General features: G+C 38.5%; 1 protein-coding gene across 4 annotated transcripts in view; it reads right to left on the bottom strand.

Moving 5' to 3' along the window:
• The window catches only part of LOC307155833 (protein phosphatase 3 catalytic subunit alpha), a 243072-nt gene that overhangs the window by 97012 nt on the left and 125005 nt on the right, over window positions 1-21055 (bottom strand). For all 4 annotated transcript variants that reach the window (XM_079866811.1, XM_079866813.1, XM_079866812.1 and 1 more), the window contains exon 2: window positions 1913-2113. In XM_079866811.1, coding sequence (XP_079722937.1) covers window positions 1913-2113 — 201 coding nt within the window. The remainder of the gene's footprint in view (window positions 1-1912; window positions 2114-21055) is intronic.

Below are 21055 nucleotides of genomic sequence, written 5' to 3'. Positions count from 1 at the left end.
AGGTTAGAATTTTGACTTTGGCATACTGATATTGATATTGATACATCCCAGTCCAAAATAAAAATGAATGAAATATTCATTGATTGAACAAAAAAAATTGTGTCCTATTATTTAAAAAAAAAGAAAAAAAGATTTATTTCTTTATGATTTGGTCAGCTATGTTTGCAGTAATTTAGGGCATTTCTATGTGCCTTTAAAAATCCCAGAAATTGAAGTCTCTGATTAAACTGTCCTTGCTGTCGTACAACCTGAATCACACTTTAGCGGGAGAGAACTATGTAATAGTGTGTTGAACTGAGAAAGGAATTATTATATATAAAAATAAAGAAAATGCTGAGCAGAGTTCAGATTGTATGGCAATGCTGCATACACTTTAAAGCATACTATTATTTAAATAATGTAAGTGAATCATCAGGCATTATACAGTATTATACCATGGTCTGGGTGAATACTCGATTCTGATTGGCTGCAGGGTGTCCATTAAAAAGTGATAGAGGACACCTAGTAAATAAACCATCAGGCGTAACCAGGGAAACCAAGTTATTGTTTGTAAAAACTTTAGATTTCAATTGTAAAACTAATTAAAATATAAACTAATGTTTTAAAAATGTGTTATTTGGCAAGTGACCATGGTATAAGCGGGTTAATGCCCTTCAAGGTGTCCATTGTCAGGTATTAATGGACTTTGGCGGAGGCCGCTGCGCGTCGGACGGTTCACGCCTCGTCGTCGTCCATTAATACCTGACAATGGACACCTCGTCGGGCATCAACCCTTACATAGATGCTAATTTCAGCAAATTTCACTACACAATTATTGTGGCCAAAATAATTCAGAATATATAGAAAATAAATAAATAAATAAATAATGCTATCATGGCAAATTTGTCTTGAACTTTTTTGTGTGTTTTCTCCTCTTTGGCCAATAAATCACACAAATCAAAATTGTGGTGAGGGGGAGAGAGAGTTTGTAACTGTGTACAAAAGTATACAAAAAAAACTTTCTGTTGATCGGCACTTCCTGCAGACTGGGGTGTCTCACACCCTGTCTTAATGGAATCTATAAAAACGGCTACAGCGTCTAGGTTACTAATGTATCTCCCGTTCCCTGAAGGAGGGAACAGAGATGTTATGTCAGAGCTTAAAGGGATAAATTACCCCACTAATAATGCCCAGAATGGTACCAAACTAATACAGTAGTACAAATAGGTTCTGTACTCATAAAACGAGGCATTGGAAAGTTTGCAAGTACATCAGGAGTTAATTTAAATAACACTTGCCTGACGGCTCATGCTACTGCTAACCCGGACGTCGACGTCACTTCAGTGATTTGGGAAAAGCACGTAAAAGTCCTGGCAGAAAGCGATGCATAAGGATGTAGTGTAACGATGCCCAGTTCCAGGAATACACTAATATTTTATTGGTAGTACCAGTTACAAATATTTTATTGGTAGTACCAGGGGCTCATTTAATACCGGGTTTCAGTACCCACCCCTATATACAGGTGGAGCTGAGAAAGGGGGAGGGTTACGGAGGAACTCTGCAAACGGCTGTAGTGAATGTTAACCAGCCATTTAAATGTTGTGAGCAGCAAGCTAATTGGCTGCAGATGCGACATGAACCAATCAACTTGTTCCAAGTAGTTAACGCTGTGAATATCATCAGGTTGCGTTAAATACCCATCAGCCTGCACCATCTAGAGTTTAATGAGAGAACTAGGCATTTAAATATGCATGTATATATCTGTATACACATACATATACACAATTAACTCAACTAATACAGAGTTATACACAGAGTTTGATTTTTCCTAAAATCATTTAAATTTGAAAACTTCAATAGAACTCAAATGAGTTCAAATGGGTCTCTCTCTTCACTGGCGTCTCAGCACAGAATCTGAAAGAGAATCACTCACCTGTCACCGGGGCCTCTATGTCCAGGAGGTTCTTCTCAGAACGAAGGATTGCTGCTCCATCACCAATTAATCGCAGTGCCACACTCTCCTCCACACGCCCCTCTTTGGTGAGGTGTGCCTTCAGGACATCTACTTTGGGTTTGCCCTCACTGTCAAACACCTCCTTCACAGTCAGTCGGTGGCTTGGGGGAAACGGGACAGCTTGAAGGAAAAGATATAGAAATCACATTCATTTAATTACTGATTTGCTTAAAAGGGAAGAGTGGTTAGCAAATCACTGATTTTGTGTTAAAAAATATCAGTATCGGTAGAAAGTTTTCTTGTTACTCAGGCTTCCTGTGGTCTCACAAGTCCAGGATCTCTTCCTATCATGTATTTAACTGTAATGAAAAAGTGGCGGGGATTTAAATTGCACATTACACAATATGTATATAATTTTTTAATAATATAATTATCTTTCTACTCCAATTGGTTGATGAAATATAAACATTTAAATGGTGGCTATCATAAAAACTCTACAATACATAAGACATCACTAACAGGTTAAAAGGGTCATGACATGAGAATTCAAAAAATATATAATAATAATAATAATAATAATAATAAATATATATATATATATATATATATATATATATATATATATATATATATATATATATATATATATATATATATATATATACACACTGTATATATTGTTTGAATTTCAAGATAGAATCTACAGAATTTGAAAGCTGACATTTGCAAAGTTACAAAGCAGTGATCATTGGATGATGTTTGTAGCGAAGTTTTGTTCACGCTATCAGTATAAAACAGCACAGACCAAAAGATTGATTTTAGAACTTAAGAAATAATATCAGTTAATCAAAATTAATATTGATTAAAAACTTGATTATCTAATCAAAATATCAAAATACACATTAAGGTAAGGATAAAAATACAGATATTGTAAATGCATCAGATTTAGATTCAGATTTAGAAGGAACTGGGTCATTTTTATATTTCATATGTAATACTGAAATACTTCCAAAGGATGTATTTATGATTGATTAATATTAGCAAAAATGCAATGTTTGACATCAATAAAATTCCAATCACCCACATTAAGCATTTTTTTTCTGAAATAAAATATGTTCAATACTATACAAACAAAGCATATGCAGCTGCAGGGGTGACTACAATAACGCACACAAACACAGCGCAAGCAGCACGATGTCTGGAAGTGACAAATAGGCATTTTAACCAAAGCTAATTAGGGCTTTGAATTGGGGGATTTGGCAAAGATAAGACGTAGAAGAAGAAGTAATTGTACAGAGTAGAACATAAACAAAACCTCCCTCATTGACTTGACAACTGGTTCACTACTTTCTGTCTCAATACAACCAATGGATCAATCATAGAAAATGTATGAAATAAAATGTTTTTTTTATTATTTTTTTTTACTTGAAGATAAGTGAGCATAAATGCAAATGTTACATTTGAGATAAATTAAGGCGATTCTTGCAGAACAGTGGTGATTATTTTCTGTTTCTTTCTATGCTGTAATATACATTCTGTATAAACTCTTGCATCCTGATTCCCTCCTCTCCAATTATCATCCACTTATTCATAACAAATGGATAGAAAATACTTTGGTAAATAGCAAATTATTGGAGATTCCACAACAGTTTCAGCTTCACTGAAGCAATGGTAGGTGAATATGACAACATTTTTCAGAAAAAATAGAAAGCTATTTATCAGTATTACTGGTATTCATTATTTTTGCTGGGATTTCATTTCAGATAAATACAGGTACAAGAAGAATGCAATTTACCAGTGCAACGTCCAGAAGCCTGTTTGGTTTACCATCACCATTTTACAGACCCTTTTACACAAAAGCATTTATATGAATTTGTCTAATTTGCTCCACACTCAAGACATAGGCACATTCTGTCATCTCCATTATATAATAATCCCAGAGTGGCCAGCTGAATACATTAATGTGTTAAAAGATATTTGTAAAATTGAAGGCCAAAGTACAGTATTTCCCCAAAAAAAAATCTGAAAGGATTTTCTTCGGTTTCATGCTCTTATAGTTGAGATCTGTGGGCTTGTGGAATACATTCGAATATGTTAACACAATCATTGGATAGAAAATTGCCCAATTTATTGACTGAACATCTCGACAAACCAATCACTATGGTATTGGGCAAAGAGCTAGGCTGGATGACCTTCAAATCTAACCTATGTGATATTTGGTGTAATTTAAAATCTAGCATCTCCCATCCATCAAGCATGAATCATTCTTAATATACAGAGCAAAATGAATATGTCTCAAAGCCACATTGTAGTCCCTGCCATAACTCAACAGAAAGGAACGTTCTACATACATTTTAGAACTGGTCCATCATTAATTTTGGACCTTTATTCTCCAGATACAAATGCATTTTATTACTACTGATTCTAACTTTGACCTTTTATTACATGATTTTTCATTTAATCTTTCCCTATGATACCATGCATGGCCCAGTTTCAAAGACATGGCTTTGACCTGGAAGTTTCTAGAATGCTTAGTAAGACCTTGATTACCTGGTTATAAGGTGTTTTAAATTGGGGTTGGAGCTAAACTCTGCAGGACATTGGACACCCCTGCCCTAAGCCCTTGATCACTGGAATCTGCAATGTAGCTGATTTATGTATGCTTGGACTGTTGAAGAAAATGTAAAAAATGACACAAACGAAAGTGATAACAATAAAATAAACTATAATTGTGTAAAAAAACAAAAAAAACAACAACAAAAAAAAAAAAAAAAAAAAAACAGTCAGCTTAAGGTAGCAACAAGTTTTATGTGGTTAAATGTCAAAATAACTCCAATATCATACACTAGAATTTTGAGAGGTGGGGGTAAATTAAGTGCAATCAGCTGTGACGTAAAATCGTGTTGAATTGTGGTCTGTGGATCTGCCTGAAGTGTACAGTACATATTGAGTAGACTCAAAATTGAGGGGTCGAGGGTCTGTCCATTTTACATTTACATGTATGCATTTGGCAGATGCTTTTATCCAAAGTGACTTACATTGCATTCCACAGTACACATTTTGACATTCTTCTCAGTTCTTGCTTTCCCTGGTAATCGAACCCATGACCTTGATGTTGCAAGCTATAGGAAAGCTAATAAAAAGCCTCCAAAAAATAAACTGTCCAAATAAACTTCCCTCGCCCACTTAATGAATACACTTCAAAATGTCGACAAGAATTCCCCTGAGAGGAAGTGCTTAGGGAAGTTTGCAAGTGTATGGCTGCGTCTGAAATCGCATACTCTCTTGAGTAGGTACTTATTTTAAATAATTACTTCACGACCACTAAAAAAGTACATTCTTCACTGCCCAGCCGGAAAAAAAAAAGTCGCTGTTTGAATTTAAATAGGCAAATACTTAAGGCATTTAAGTAGCTTTTATAAACGTGCCCTAGAAAAAAAAATAAAAAAAAATAAACATTAATAGTGTGCATATTGAGACAAAATGGCACTGACATATTTTAAGATGTCAGTGCAAGTTGCTTTTAGTGAAAACAGCTCAAACAAGCATTTTAGTCTGGGACTAGCTTAAGCCTTGTCTGTGAAACTGGGGGAGTTTCATGTGTCTCATAGGTGACATTTGCTGGCTTTACAGCTGCTAGAAAAAAATATATTATCCAAGTCTCGTTCAAACCTGATTCCAAATCTTCTGGATTAGATCCTGTTTAGGGGATGCACCGATCATGATTTTTCATGGCAGAGAGGATTGCCATTTTTTTCTTTAAGTAAATGTATTTGTTATTTATTTGCTCTATTACTTGCCAAACTGGCCTAAAAAAATCTGAGTGGCAACCACTGCGTTTTAATCAAGATCCAAACAAAGATGCTGTATGTACAGTAGGTGTGAGAAGTTCTTTTTTCATACACACACACACATATATATATATATATATATATATATAAACAAAATATCAGAAGTGCCATTGGTGTTCGTGAAATGATCATAAGAAAAATACAATCCTAGTCCAGCGGTATTATTGAATGACAATGACACCTTTATGCACCATTCCCATGACTGCCAATTTCCAAAATGCTGTAAGAGGATGAGGAAAAAGTAAGCACACTTTCACAAGCAGGAATTTCAGAATAAAAGAAAAGATTTTATTTATTTTTTCTTCAGTAAACTTTGTGTGTTGAGAGGACTTCAGAAGGCAGGGTAATGCTACACATATAAAAATCGTCCAACTGTTAGTTCCCATGGATGCCAGGAATTAAGATCCACAAATTATATACCCATTTAAACAGGAACAGTGAACATTTGCAATAAAATGTATTTGAAATCCATACAGATTTCTTTCTTTCTATGTCTGTTAAAAATCCATTGCCTAGATGTGACCAAAAGCAGTTGTCTGAGAAGCACTTGCACAACAAAATTTATTCTGAGAAATGTGCTCTGAGTTTAAATAGAACCAAATCTAATAGTGTCAGGCTTCTGGAAGGATGAAGTAGGAGACGAACACGAAGATGATGAATTCCAAGATTTTAATTCTCAATATAAACAAATACAAACAAAAAGGGAGCGTGTGCTCAGAACATAGATTAACCTAACATAAACATTGACCGACAAGTGAAGAGTGAAAACCAGGAACTTAAATACACACACAGATGAACACAAGACAGGTGATGCAGATAATGATGATGAACCGGTGGGTAATGAAGGGAGTGAGTTCAGGTGTGGAAACAAGGAGGATTCTGGGAACTGTAGTGCAGACAGGACGATGACAGACAGTGAATGTGACATTACTCCCCCCTCCCGGTAGGCGCGTCCTCGCGCCGTAGAAAGACCAAAGGGGTGGGAGGGTGGGCGCCCTGGAGGCTGACGGGGAAGACAAGGCAAGGGAGACAAGGCAGGAAGCCTCCAGGGCGGAGCAGACTGTGGGTGTGGTCACGGTGGAGCAGGCTGTGGGCTTGGCCAGGACGGAGACGACCCCTCGGGCGGCCACGGCGGTGAGGACCCCTCGGGTGGCCAGGGCGGTGATGTCCCCTCAGGCGACCACGGCAGTGAGGACCCTTCGGGTGGCCATGGCGGTCCGGACCCTTCGGGTGGCCAAGGCGGTGCGGACCCTTCGGGTGGCCATGGCGGAGAAGACCCTTCAGGTGGCCATGGCGGAGAAGACCCTTCAGGTGGCCACGGCGGTGAAGACCCTTCAGGTGGCCATGGCGGAGAAGACCCTTCAGGTGGCCATGGCGGAGAAGACCCTTCAGGTGGCCACGGCGGTGAAGACCCTTCAGGTGGCCATGGCGGAGAAGACCCTTCAGGTGGCCATGGCAGAGAAGACCCTTCAGGTGGCCACGGCGGTGAAGACCCTTCAGGTGGCCATGGTGGTGAGGACCCCTCAGGTGGCCATGGCCCCTCGAGTGGCCAGGACGGAGCCCTATGCCCCCCCCCCAAAAAAAATACTTGGGAAAAGTCCCGGGTACCAGAGAGGGCTCGGTGCTGGGCAGCGACGAGGGCTCGGTGCTGGGCAGATCCAGCGACGAGGGCTCGGTGCTGGGCAGATCCAGCGACGAGGGCTCGGTGCTGGGCAGATCCAGCGACGAGGGCTCGGTGCTGGGCAGATCCAGCGACGAGGGCTCGGTGCTGGGCAGATCCAGCGACGAGGGCTCGGTGCTGGGCAGATCCAGCGGCGAAGAAGGCTCTGAGCTGGGCAGGACCAGCGGCGAAGAAGGCTCTGAGCTGGGCAGGACCAGCGGCGAAGAAGGCTCTGAGCTGGGCAGGACCAGCGGCGAAGAGGGCTCTGAGCTGGGCAGGACCAGCGGCGAAGAGGGCTCTGAGCTGGGCAGGACCAGCGGCGAAGAGGGCTCTGTGCTGGACGGGACCAGCGGCGAAGAGGGCTCTGTGCTGGACGGGACCAGCGGCGAAGAGGGCTCTGGCGGGCCGATGAGAGGAGGAAGATCGCTGTCAGTCACAGGCGCGGCGGGCACGAAGCTTACTGCCTTGGTCTCGGCAGATCTGGCGTGAAGTGCAGGCTCGGCTGGACTGGTGTGAAGTGCGGGCTCGGCTGGACTGGCGTGAAGTGCAGACGGTGACATGGCGTGCCACGGGAGGAAGCTCTCCAGACAACAGGAGAGTGCCTCTCTCCAGTCCTGACCGGAGAGATCTGGAAGCTCCCTCGGGTCGACCTCCTTGGCCCCAAGCCGGTAACACGCCTTGATCGTCTCGTCATCCAGCGAGCAGGAGGCAGCAAGAGGAACAAACCCCCAGGTGAATTGGAACAGATCGCGGCTATCCCGAGCCAAAGCCGCGATCTGTCCAGCGAGCTCCCAGCTCATATTGTGGTCGGTCAATCTGTCAGGCTTCTGGAAGGATGAAGTAGGAGACGAACACGAAGATGATGAATTCCAAGATTTTAATTCTCAATATAAACAAATACAAACAAAAAGGGAGCGTGTGCTCAGAACATAGATTAACCTAACATAAACATTGACCGACAAGTGAAGAGTGAAAACCAGGAACTTAAATACACACACAGATGAACACAAGACAGGTGATGCAGATAATGATGATGAACCGGTGGGTAATGAAGGGAGTGAGTTCAGGTGTGGAAACAAGGAGGATTCTGGGAACTGTAGTGCAGACAGGACGATGACAGACAGTGAATGTGACAAATAGAGTGATAGACACACAATGGCTATAGGCTAAAATATGTCTAAAAACATTTCAAAACTGAGTCAGTTTGGGTCAAAATATGGGTCAGTATCATATAAAAAGATTACTGAAGCTGGTCTCTAATAGTGAAATGTGAACACCTCATGTGTTCTGTTGTCAGGATTATACAGCTTTATTAATCCACAATGGCTTATGAACAGATACTATGAGGGCTATTCTGATACATCATGCTTTATAAAGTCATATAAAGAACAGCCCTTGTTCCCTTGTGACATACACAAACATGCTAATTGAATGCAAATTCAGACACAGGCTGTGGTGTTTGACACTGAGGCTTAAAAATGTTCTTCTGTTCCTCCCTGACTGTTTCTTCAAGGGAAATTATCTCGTATCACTGCAAGCCAAAGCAGCAGCTCGTTTATAAAATATCTTGCTGGCATTATGGCCAGACAGGCTCTTAGACTTTCCTCTTTATCAGAGAGCACTATGTACTTTTGAGTGTCTAGGTATTTAATAACAGATTAGATCAGATGAGAACATACTAGACAATGTAATGGTGTTTTAGTTCATGTCAGGCAATCCATCAGTGTCTCAGATGAATACAAGAGAATATTATTTCTTCATATTGCATATATAATATTTAATATAATGAATATTTAAATGCTACCGATGCCAATCTGAATTCTGTCTTGTGATGCAGCCTGAATCATAATGACACCATGTTCATTCATTGGCCATAGGAGAACTGGCCCCTGGCTGAGCCTGGTTTCTCCCAAGGTTTTTTTTCCTCCATTCTGTCACCTGATGGAGTTTGGATTCCATGCCACTGTTGCCTCTGGCTTGCTTAGTTGGGGACACTTAATATTCAATAATATTATTGATCTGACTGCACTGACATTGTTGTATGAGAACTGAACTGAGCAGGACGATGACATAATTTCTTTGCAGAATTTCATAGATTATATTAAGTAATTTAGTAATTGATGAGCTTTACTACGGAACTGAATCAACACTGAACTGACTTCAGCCGAAATGCATTATTTTCCTGTTATCACTGTGAAGCTACTTTGAAACAATCTGTACTGTATAAAAACACTACATAAATATAGGTAACTTAGATTAAGATTTGAGGTTTCTTTATGTGCACTAATCTCTACATAACAGGATTTTATTCGGGAGAAAAAAATCACAATGTAATAAACCATGTCATCAGAGTAATAATAATAATAATAATAATAATAATAATTAAAGCTGCAAGCAGCATTTATCGGGGTTCAAGCAGTTAAGGCCTTTAAGGCCTTTAAGCACAAAATCATCAAAAGACATCAAGTTTTATTTAACAAGCATTTAACCACTGACATCATAGATGGAAAAGACCATGTTCTAGCATGATTTACCATAGTTTATCATGATTTATCATGGTTTACCCTGTTCTAGCATAGTTTACCATGATTTTATCTTAGTTTACCTTGATTTACCATGTTCTAGCATGATTTACCATGATATACCACATTCTAACATGATTTACCATAGTTTATCATGATTTATCATGGTTTACCATGATTTACCCTGTTCTAGCATAGTTTACCATGATTTACCATGTTCTAGCATGATTTACCATGATATACCACGTTCTAGCATGATTTACCTTGATACACCACATTCTAGTATTATTTACTATGATTTACCATATTTCCAGTAGGGGTGTAAATCGGACAGTTCATCACGATACGATACGATACGATATCGATTCTCTCAGCCAGCGATACGATATTTTCCGATACTTCAAAAAATTCCACGATACGATTCGATTCGATTCAGGGCTATATCGATCGATTAATCGATATTTAGATATTATGTTCACACAACCAGTTACGTTTTTATTAACTCACAAATGCAATCAAAATATATAACATGAACGTTTAATTAAACTCTTTGAAAATTGCACACCCTCTCCCAGTTGGGACATTTATAACAGAAGTGGTCATTTGCAAGTACTCCGTTCTTGTTCATTTTCATAAATCATGTTTTTTATTATTATTGTGCATCCAAGTAATATCAATCAAACTGCAGCTGGGTTGTTTTGATTAATAATAATAATAACATAAAAAATACAGGTAAATTACAAAATTAAAGTTAATTGAAAGTATGCTTTAATATGTTAAAAGTTTTTTTTTTTTTTTTTTTTTTTAGCAGAGCAGATACATTCACATCTCATCTTTCTGAGTCAAACAAAACCAAGTAATTGCTATGATAAATAATACAACACTCGGTTAATCTTCATAACGTTAATCTCCTCAGCTGACATAGACGCCTAACAAACTTTGTTGTTGTGATAACGTACACGCAGTACAGAGAGCTTTTCCCTCACCACTAAACGAGCTGCTTTAGTAAGGTTCCGTGAAAATGTTTCAGGTTTTATTTTCCTTTTACGCCCTGAAGAAGATATCACGAGTTCATTGAAATTATCCATCCTCGATCACTTTTAGTCAGCTTTGACGAAACTCCTCTTAGCCAGCGCGTCTTTTCGAAGTGACATCTGACCTGAATACTGCGCGCTGAGTCGCTAAAACGGACTTATCGTGTTGTGTTCACCAACAAGGGTGCGAGTGCTTGTCTGTTTCTGCTGTAAAACATGAACTCGCGATGCCTTGACAGCGGACAATACCGACTTTTGTGAAAAAAACTTGTTTAGGGTTTAGTCAGTCTTGTCAGGCGTCTTTTTCAGATGAGGAGATTAACGTTACACACCGGCAGGCGGTTGTTGAGTAAACGAAAATGTGCGCTTTGGCGGAAGGATGTTACGTGGGAATGTGGAGAGTGTCAAAATAACGGTGTATATCGATATTTTAAGTGTGGAATCGATGCATCGTATCGTTAGACGTTATATCGATGCATCGATCCATATCGATGTATCGTTACACCCCTAGTTTCCAGCATTATTTACCATAATTTACCACATAATTATTTGAAGTGTCAGCCCAAATGAAGTGATAAACACTGACAAAATATGATTGTGTTATAATAGTTATTGTTATGTAAGTGATTTTTTAAAATCTAAAATCATATGAATGCAAAAGCACATGTGAAAAGACTTCATTAATAAGTAGAATGTCCAGCAGAGGGCACTAGAAGACCACTTATTGGCTCACTTTCACTTTAAACCTCATGATTTTCACCAGTTTTCTGAACTAAAGCAAACCAGTTTTTCCATGAACCTAAGACTGCACACACACATTCTGTTGTAGATACAGACATTTTAACTATATGATGTGATCAAACTGTTTACTGCAAGTCTCATTCAGGATTCACATTTCTCAATGTGACACAATTGTCAGTAGTAATACTTCAATAGATGAATTTTCACTAAATGTGATTGTAAATGTTAAAAGAGTGATTTTATAAAGTCTAAATATGAATTATAGAACAATATTAAATAGTATGACAAAATGACTATTTTAAACAGCAGGGGGCAGTAAAATACCACTTATTGGCTTAACATGCCATTATATTCATATCATTTTCACCTTTTTAACTGTTATAGAGGCAAATTTTGTCCGATCTGTCTGAAAAATTTCATGCTTGTTTAGAGTCTTAAGTCATATGTTCTGATTTGTTTTTAAAGGGACATTCCACCGATTTGCATTAAGCTTTGCATTGTTAGAAACCCAGTCATACTATTGAATGGTCGTGCAACACTTTTTCATTTTCCCCTGAGACGGGAGAAATCCGTATTTACCTCTTTACACTTCCTCCTACAATGACGCAAAAATCGTCATTTTGCGTCATTGTCGGAGGAAGTGTAAGAGGGGGAGATTTCAGTTGAGACTACAAACACTATTCCTCATCTCACCAGCGGGTGGCACTCGCGTAACGGACCTATTACAGATCAGTGGGCGGGACTTCACTCTCTGAAACTAAAAACAATATCCTCCATCTTGTTTGAAAGCTAAGCTAACAGGCGCTGTAAAGCCAGATGTGAAGTTAGAAGCTCGAAATAGATGTTCGTGGCTACTTTTACGAGCCACATTATAGCGAAGAGCAGCTGAGGCAGATGGAGGAACAGGAGGCGGCCGCAGCGGCCGCTACAGCCGAGCCGAGGCAGAAGACCTGTGTGTTGCGGGACTCGCGGACGCGGAGCCAGGACTGGCTTGAGCTGAAGCGGGCTAATGGTGCTTGTGCTCTATCACTATGATTCACGGATGGACACCGCGATAGAGTCCGTCTGCTGCAAATAATTTCAACGACGTCAATTTCTCCTGGACGAAATCTCTGAATCAGACGAGTACACGGACGTTTGTGTTATGATGAAGCATCCTAACGGACCGCATATGTTCTGACTGAACATCCAGGTACCATGCAATTCACCATTTCGAAGAAGATACAAAAGAGTAGTTGTTCACTAATGAGTTCGCCAACTAACTAGACATTTTGTGTGAAATTTCAAGCTCTGGTAACGTTAGTAGCTAGCTTTGTAGAGTAGACGGATGATTCTGATATCCAAGCGCTGTTCTGGATAAGTGGGAGTGGCTTGCGGAGCTGTGCAATGTGATGCATTGTGGGATTTGCAGTCTTTCATTCAAATGCAACCTAAAGTTACTTTCTGTCTTTCCTCGGTCAAGAAGGCACCAAATTCGAAAATTATTTTACATTTCAACTACATATGAGACACACTTTCAATAAAGATTAATGTTCCCACCGGTGGAGTGCCCCTTTAAGAAGGTCTGAGCATTCATTGAAGAGATATAGGCTTTCGGGGACACTTGGTCAAGGCCACATTTTGAAGTGACCCTATTATAGCCATCCAAATGAAGTAGTTCAACTTTTTCTGATAATTATTGATCTAGAGAGTCCAGAGAATTGTCCTAGACTGGTCAGGTTCTGATCAGGCGAAAAACCTAGGACTAGTTCACTAAAGTATGTTTTTAACATGTTCGCGAATATTTAATAAACGGTTTGATTGACAGCAATGGTTCTTGAGGCAAAGTTGTTCAGGATGAGGAGATCTATGAAATGATATGCATATTGTGTGGATGAGTGTAACACCACGTGATTACACCTCTAGGGCCATAAGTTGAACATGCCCATCGAGTTTCGTTCCGATCGGCCTCCGTTAACCTTGTCTAATAGGTGCTCAACTTCATTGGCTGATGGCGGCCATGTTTTTCGAGATACGCCAATGTCCTCATAGATATACATGGCACCTTGGACCAAGACGCTGCATGCCAATTTTCAAGTCAATCGGACTAACGGTCAGGTGGTTATAGCCGATTTTTTCACTGTGACCCCAGATTGAACTCATACACATGTGTACAGTGTTTGGTGAAGATATCTCATTTACTTCTCGAGTTATAGCCTTTTTAGTAAAATAGGCTCCTCCCACAATGTTCATTTTGCGCCCCCTAGCGACCATGAATCGAAATTTCAACTTTTTTTCAATAATTATTGATATTCAGACTCCAGAGAACATTTCTGCACTGGTTTGATTCCAATTAGGCGAAAAACCTAGGACTAGTTTGCAAAAGTAGTTTTTTGACAAAATTCAAAATGGCGGAAAATCTATCATGGCGGAAATGAAATCGGAGATATGCGTTCTGTTCTTCAGGAGTCCAGCTTTCCAATGATATAAGACACTTGAGTCTACGACATACGGCCTAGGAGTTATGAGCAGTTTCGCGCTTTTGGTTGCTATAGCGCCACCTATGGGCCAATCGGAGTCATACTCTCTGAACCTCTCCTCGATTTTTGTACTACCATCTGGCCAAGTTTCAAGTCTCCAGCACTTACGGTTTGGGCTGCACGATGCGTTTTACGGCAGAAGAAAAATAATAAAAATCCTTACAATTTCAATAGGATTTCAGCATTTCATGCTTGTTGTGTTGTTGCAAAGTGCGGGCCGAGCAGAAAATGACAACATAACGGAGACATGTTTTGAATCCGGAGGAGATGACAGCACAGAATAAACTCATGCATACCAGCCTCCTATGGTTATGCCTCCTATGTTTTTAATAAGACAACATCTGTATTGCAGACCCCATCCATGTTGCGGTTGTTGTTGTTTTTGGAGTGTGCCTACCAAACCAACGTCATTGCCATAGAAACCAATGCAGCTATTCTGGAAAACTAAAGAGCAGCATGGACACACAAATCAGATCTGAACAGTTGCAATACACAATGTGGACAGTCAATAATTTTAGATCAGATTCCAATAGGATACACAAATAATCGGATTTTGCCTCAGAGAGCCCAGAGATGCAGTACACAGCCATACAGGAGAAAGTAATCTTTAATCTTTATTAAACTAGTTTGTGGTATATATCTAGTTATCAAAAGTGTTCTGAGGTGAGAAAGGTTATTTAAGTTTACATCCAGAAAACAGTTTCTTTTTTGAATTCTGAGAACTGCTTAATGTATTTGCTTTACTTTAATGATACTGAAACATCATCTTTGCCCAAGGATTTGTCTAAGAACAAGAAACTACTATCAAACACAAACTGACTGCTACTGCACAACGCCTAGAAAGACAAACATACTCTTGAATAACATGACTAAGACCTTACCAGGCACACCAAAAGACTAGGTTGGACTGAAACCAAAATGTTGGCTTTGGTACGATACCAGCCTGTAGTACCTCACTATCAACACTGAGGTTTAACACAAAAACAACTAAACAAGCTGAGTGTGACTGATCAGACTGCACTCACGCTGCTGTATGAGAACTGAACTGAGCTGGATGATGACATCGTTTTTTTTTTTTTTTTTTTTTGCAGAACTGCTTTATAGATGAATGAACTAATTAAATAATTGATGATCTTTACATTGGAACTGAATAAACACTGAACTGACTTTAGCTGAACAATAGCTGAAATGCATAATTTTCCTGTTATCACTGCAAAGCTACTTTGAAACAATCTGTATTGTACAAAATACTATATAAATAAAGGTGACTTGACTTAAATTTGTATGTCTATATTGCCCTGTCTTGTTGTGTGGACTTTCAATAGATGGAAAAATATAATGGGAGAATATTAAACATGTTCATTTGCATTCCAAAGATGAAGAAATGTTTTATGGGTTGGAACAACATGGCAATCCTTTTAAATAACAATAATACATTTCACATTGATTTTAACTATGTAACAGTCACTGCCTGTCACAAGGTTTCTTCATTTGCAATTATGGTTGCTCTTCCTAGCCACTAGCGGGACACAAGAGTGCACTTTGTCTGATATAAAACAGGAAGCAGTAGAGAAGTGCTAGGGTCTGTTTGATGCTGCTTCATGTAGTTTGCTACCTGTTTTCCAGTTATGTTTGAGAAACTGTTTGTTTCCTGCTCAAATGTAAGTTTAAATGTTTGTATGAATTGGTTGGGTGGACTTAAGTGCAATGTATTTAGTTTAATTGGTGTATTTGATGTTTTTCTTGTAGAGGATTTGTTTGGGATGTAGCTATTGCTCATCAGCTGTGACTACTGCTACGTATTTATTAACAAACACCCTGCTTATACTGTTGAAGCACTCTCTTTGTTCGTTTGTTGTGAAACCTTACAACTGACCAAACAGCCAAGTGTTGGAGAACCTTCTACTTCATCACCATCAACCTTTGTACCTCTGTTCAGCTACAGATAAGACTGGTTTCCTTAATTTTCTGAACCGTTTGTGCTCTAACAGCAGTGGACTGTGCTGGACATTCCGATGCACCACACATACATATACTTGCACATGACAGAAAACAATGCATTGTATCTCTGTATATATGGGTGTATGATGTGCAATATATTGGGTTTGTGGATAATGAATGTGTAAATATTTTGAATACATGCAGAAAGAAACACCACTCTTGTTTGTACAATAATTTATTTTGTAATAGACCTCTTTCAACTGAGGCCAACTTAAGTATTTGAACAAAAGGTGATCTCCCCATTGAATCCTGTAGCTTGACCAGTGCAAAGAATCTGGGACTGTTATAACTCATTTAACACAACCATTCAAGACACCATCACCACACTATGCGAAAAAAAAGAATAAAAAAAAAAGCATAAACTACATAGGAAACCTTAAGTGTTGTTATATGTGCCTATTCATAAAATAAATGAAAACAAAAATTGTTGTTGCTCTTGAAAGCTGTGGTCTGTTGGGTGTTTACAGTTCCACACCAACAGATTTTGGAAAGACTGAAGTGCTACGGAGGCAGAGGGAAGTTTAAGCTCCTCGTGTTTAAGGCGTGGGTGAGGGCACCAGGCTGGCAAGGCAACATTCCTGTCAGCACTTTTCCAGCACACCAACAGAGGAAGGAGAAGCAGGGAAAAAACGATTATTTCCCACTACAACAGCAAAAGCATAGCTGCAACAGAAAAGGGGATAGCTAAAGAGGTCATGACATGAGAAGTCAAATTTTCCTTGATTTTTTGACATGCGGAGGTCTTTGTACCAGTAAAACATCCTGCAAGTTTCATAGCTTAAAATGTCCTCATTATAAAAACGCATTTATGTGATCAAGCTCCAAAAACTGCTTGTTTGGATCCTGTAGCCTTAGGAAATACATTTGAATATGACTGCCTCTAGAGCAAAACATCGATGAATCGTTTTACGTTATCGCACACAAAGGCTAACACATCTACGCCGTACGTGAGCATTGTGTCACGTCTAAAGCAAATAGAACCCATTATAATCACTGATGCTGTTTACATACAGTATACAGATGCCTGTTCCATTTCTGACATACTCCACGCGCTTAAGTCTGCTGACAACAGGCCAAATGGATGAGTACAAGTAAGTTTGCATTCACACGTTCTGTTTAAACAGATCGTTTGTGTTTCTAAATATACTTCAGAAATACCACAGCATCAGGTACAAGTGGATGCTACACTTTTAATGGCCTCCCGAAATGCAGTGGATGATATGTTTATTAGGAGCAGATTATTTGGTAAATGAGGTACAGTGCAATGGAGAGTTTGCAAAGAAAACTATAGATCTGACAGCAGCTACATCGCAAACTGCATGTAAACAATTTGATGATGCTTTTCCTGTAAAGGATTTTATATAGATAAAAGGGATACACTGATCCAATATTCAGTCTCAGCATCGAGACTTAGCATTTTTTGCAGGATTGAGTACCGGTCAGACAGGACAGATTCCAAATCCGATACTATGTGTACTGTGTTGTGTTCTGAAGATGAATGAAAGTCTTACAGGTTTAGAACGACATGGGGGTGAGTAATTAATGAAATAATTTTGATTTTTGCGTTAACTATTCCTTTAAAGGGGTCATATAATGGTACATGCACTTTTACAAGTTGATTGTACTGAAATGTGTGTTGGCAGTGCCTGTACACAACCATCATAAAATGATAAAAATCCATCCAGTGTTTTTTTTTTTTAATCTTCTTATATGTTTTCCCCCATCTCATATCAAGCCGTTCGATTTTGTGACGTCACAAAATCGACGCCCCTCCCACGATTGTTGATTGACAGCAGCGTTTCAACACAGACCCGCCCTCGCTCGTCAATCATAGTCCGTGCGGACTGGCGTGGTCATTGTTGATTGCTGGAGCACTGTCTATGAGCAGAATGGCTTCTAAGCGATTGTGGTGTTCTGTTCTTGGGTGTAATAACGAACACAGCAGTCATTTTGATGTTCCTAAATCCGAACAGCTGAAGACGCAGTGGCTGAGTTTGTTTTCGAAGGGAATATTCCCCACGATCAACGTCAATGCTTTCAAGTTTGCGCGAATCATTTCGCACCAGACTGCTTTACAAACGAGGTCAGTATAAAGCTGGTTTTGCTAAGAAGATGCTCCTGAAAAAAGGATCGGTACCAACTATTCGTGTTCCTGCTGCACCTCCAGAAGAAGAAGTGAGTGTAACGTTTTATTAACCTTTATATTAATATTTATATTAATCTTTGCAAATCGCTTGCACGCTTCACGATGAATGCAGCTGTTTACACTCAGGGTACATTATGGCATGTTTTCTATGTACGACGTTCTCAATATAATTCATAATCCCACGTTTATAATGAACAACGCGTTATGGTTATTGTGTTACAAACGGTGTACGCACAGAACAGAGGGGCGGGGTGAGCAAAGTTCATTATCATTTAAAGACACATTCACTTAAACGGCGTGCTGAAAACAGAGCTGTTTTTGACCAGGTAAAATTAGTGTTTTCTTACAATACTAATGAGAATTTTTAATTAAAGTATATTACAAACTTTTAATTTAGACCCTAAAGAATCATATTAGCTTGTACAAAAATGCCATTATATGACCCCTTTAATAGGCTATTTAGGGCAACAACATTGACTGATAATTTTCTGATTCTTTGCTATTCTTCAGTAACACTTTACAATAAGGCTTTAGTTCAATAACATTAGTTAATTCATTAGGTAACAAACTGACAATGTAAAATATTTCTAAAGCATTTATTAATTGTAAATGTTAATTAATTGTAAATGTCAATTTTTGTATTAATTGTAATGAAATAATACATGATTAAAATCAAAACATGAGCTAACATGAACTAACAATGTACAGTTGTATTTTTAACTAACATTATCAAAGAATAATTGATCATTGTTAATGCATTAACTAATGTTAACTAATGATCCCTTACTGTAAAAGGTTACCTATTGTTCTTTATAATTCTGTTTGAAACATTTGTTTACTTTATAATAATTGTATATAAATGTTCAGTTCTTTTTGTTAAAAGTTATAGTACCTATATAAATACCTGTTATAGCATGATGGGGGTTTTTTTCAATATTGTGATAATACCATATACCATATGCGTGATAAAAGCTTCAGCAATTATTGCAACATGATTATTTTTACTGTCACATGCCTACTTGCAAGGAGTTTATTGCTGTTTCTAAATGAGGTGGTACTCGCTATCAGGTGTCTATTAGATCACAACACTGGAGTACAGAGGACTATGAATTGGCATAACATGCACAGTGACTGGAATTTAAAATTGTAAAGAAAAATTACTCAAAAACTAGATATATAGATATAATACACAAGGGGCTGTGCACACAATATCTCTACCCTTTGTGCCCTGGACGTTTCAATGCAGAGCGCTACATGTGAGTCCATCATTCTGCACCCAGGACATGCTTTAGCGGTTTGTGCTGCTCTGTATCAGAGCCTTTAATATCATAGCATAGTTTTGTGCACTGAAAGATTATTAATAGCCTATTTTGTTCTGTCGCATCTATCATATCTTGTTGCCTCATTAAAAAGCTGTGCAATACATTTAAAATAAACGTCTTTTAATTTGATAGTATTTATTTTCTACAAATGGTTTCTCATTAAAGGGTTAGACCCTCATGTCAATCCAAACCCGTAAGACCTTAATTTTCGGAACACATATGAAGATATTTTTTATGAAATCCGAGAGCTTTCTGACCCCTCCATAGACCGTAACGCAACGACCACTTTCAAGGCCCAGAAAGGTAGTAAATACATCATTAAAATAGTTCAATCTTAAGTTTGTTTTTGTGTGCAAGCTCTTCCCTGTCAACAAATGATCTATATTTTTTTCTGAATTACCAAACATCTACAAACATACTAGATGTAACACATCCATCCACAGAACTCCAAAAGATTGGGCCTGCTGCTTAGTTGTCCCCTGCTGAAAAATAGGGCCATATTTTTGGAACTGAATAAAGCTGCTTTGAACCAGGCGATATGATACGCATCACGATACAGGGGTTACAATACAATATTTTGCAATACTATAAGAAAGTTGATATATTTTGCGAAGATTTTTTTTAAAAACTGTCAAAGAACACATATGCATAAAACCTGAGCAAAAACTTGTTTTATTTAATCAAAACAGTGGGATCTGCATTTGCATTTATATACCTAATCCCTATTTTATGCAATCTAAGTAAAGGGAAAATAGCAAAGTTTTTAAGTAGGATTTAATAAACATAGTATTTATTAAATACATTACACAAGTATTTAAAATTACATTAAAATAAAATTTAAAAAAAACAACAACATATTTAGCATGTTTTGGCTACGCTTCCACTATTGCAATGGCCACTTCTCAGGTCTTTCATTTCCCCAATTCTGGAATTTAATGCTCAGAATTAAAGTTAGTTCACAAATTCTTAGGAAAACCCTCATTTTCGAGGAATCCATCCACTTTTCCAACAAGTGTTTTCTGGTGGCACATGCAATATGAATAATATAAAGAGGATTAGTAGAACATTTAAGCCAATGATTGTGGTTGCCAGTTTTAATTTAGTGGTAACTACAAGGGAGGCAAAGCCAAAGCACAAATGAGCAGTAATCCTTTAAATCCCTCTACCCATAAACACAGTCTGCCTGACATCACCCTGGCAACCTTAACCAGAAGTCTTACTAATTCACCAATCACCTAATACAGAAACACAACTTTCATATAAACCATATGAGAATACATATGCAAGTATTTGATTTAAAAAAAATAAACACAACTTTCATATACA

This window comes from Squalius cephalus (assembly GCF_949319135.1).
Source record: "Squalius cephalus genome assembly, chromosome: 3".
Taxonomy (NCBI): domain Eukaryota; kingdom Metazoa; phylum Chordata; class Actinopteri; order Cypriniformes; family Leuciscidae; genus Squalius; species Squalius cephalus.
Note: the sequence above shows the minus strand (reverse complement) of the source record. Positions and strands in the feature narration are given on the sequence as shown.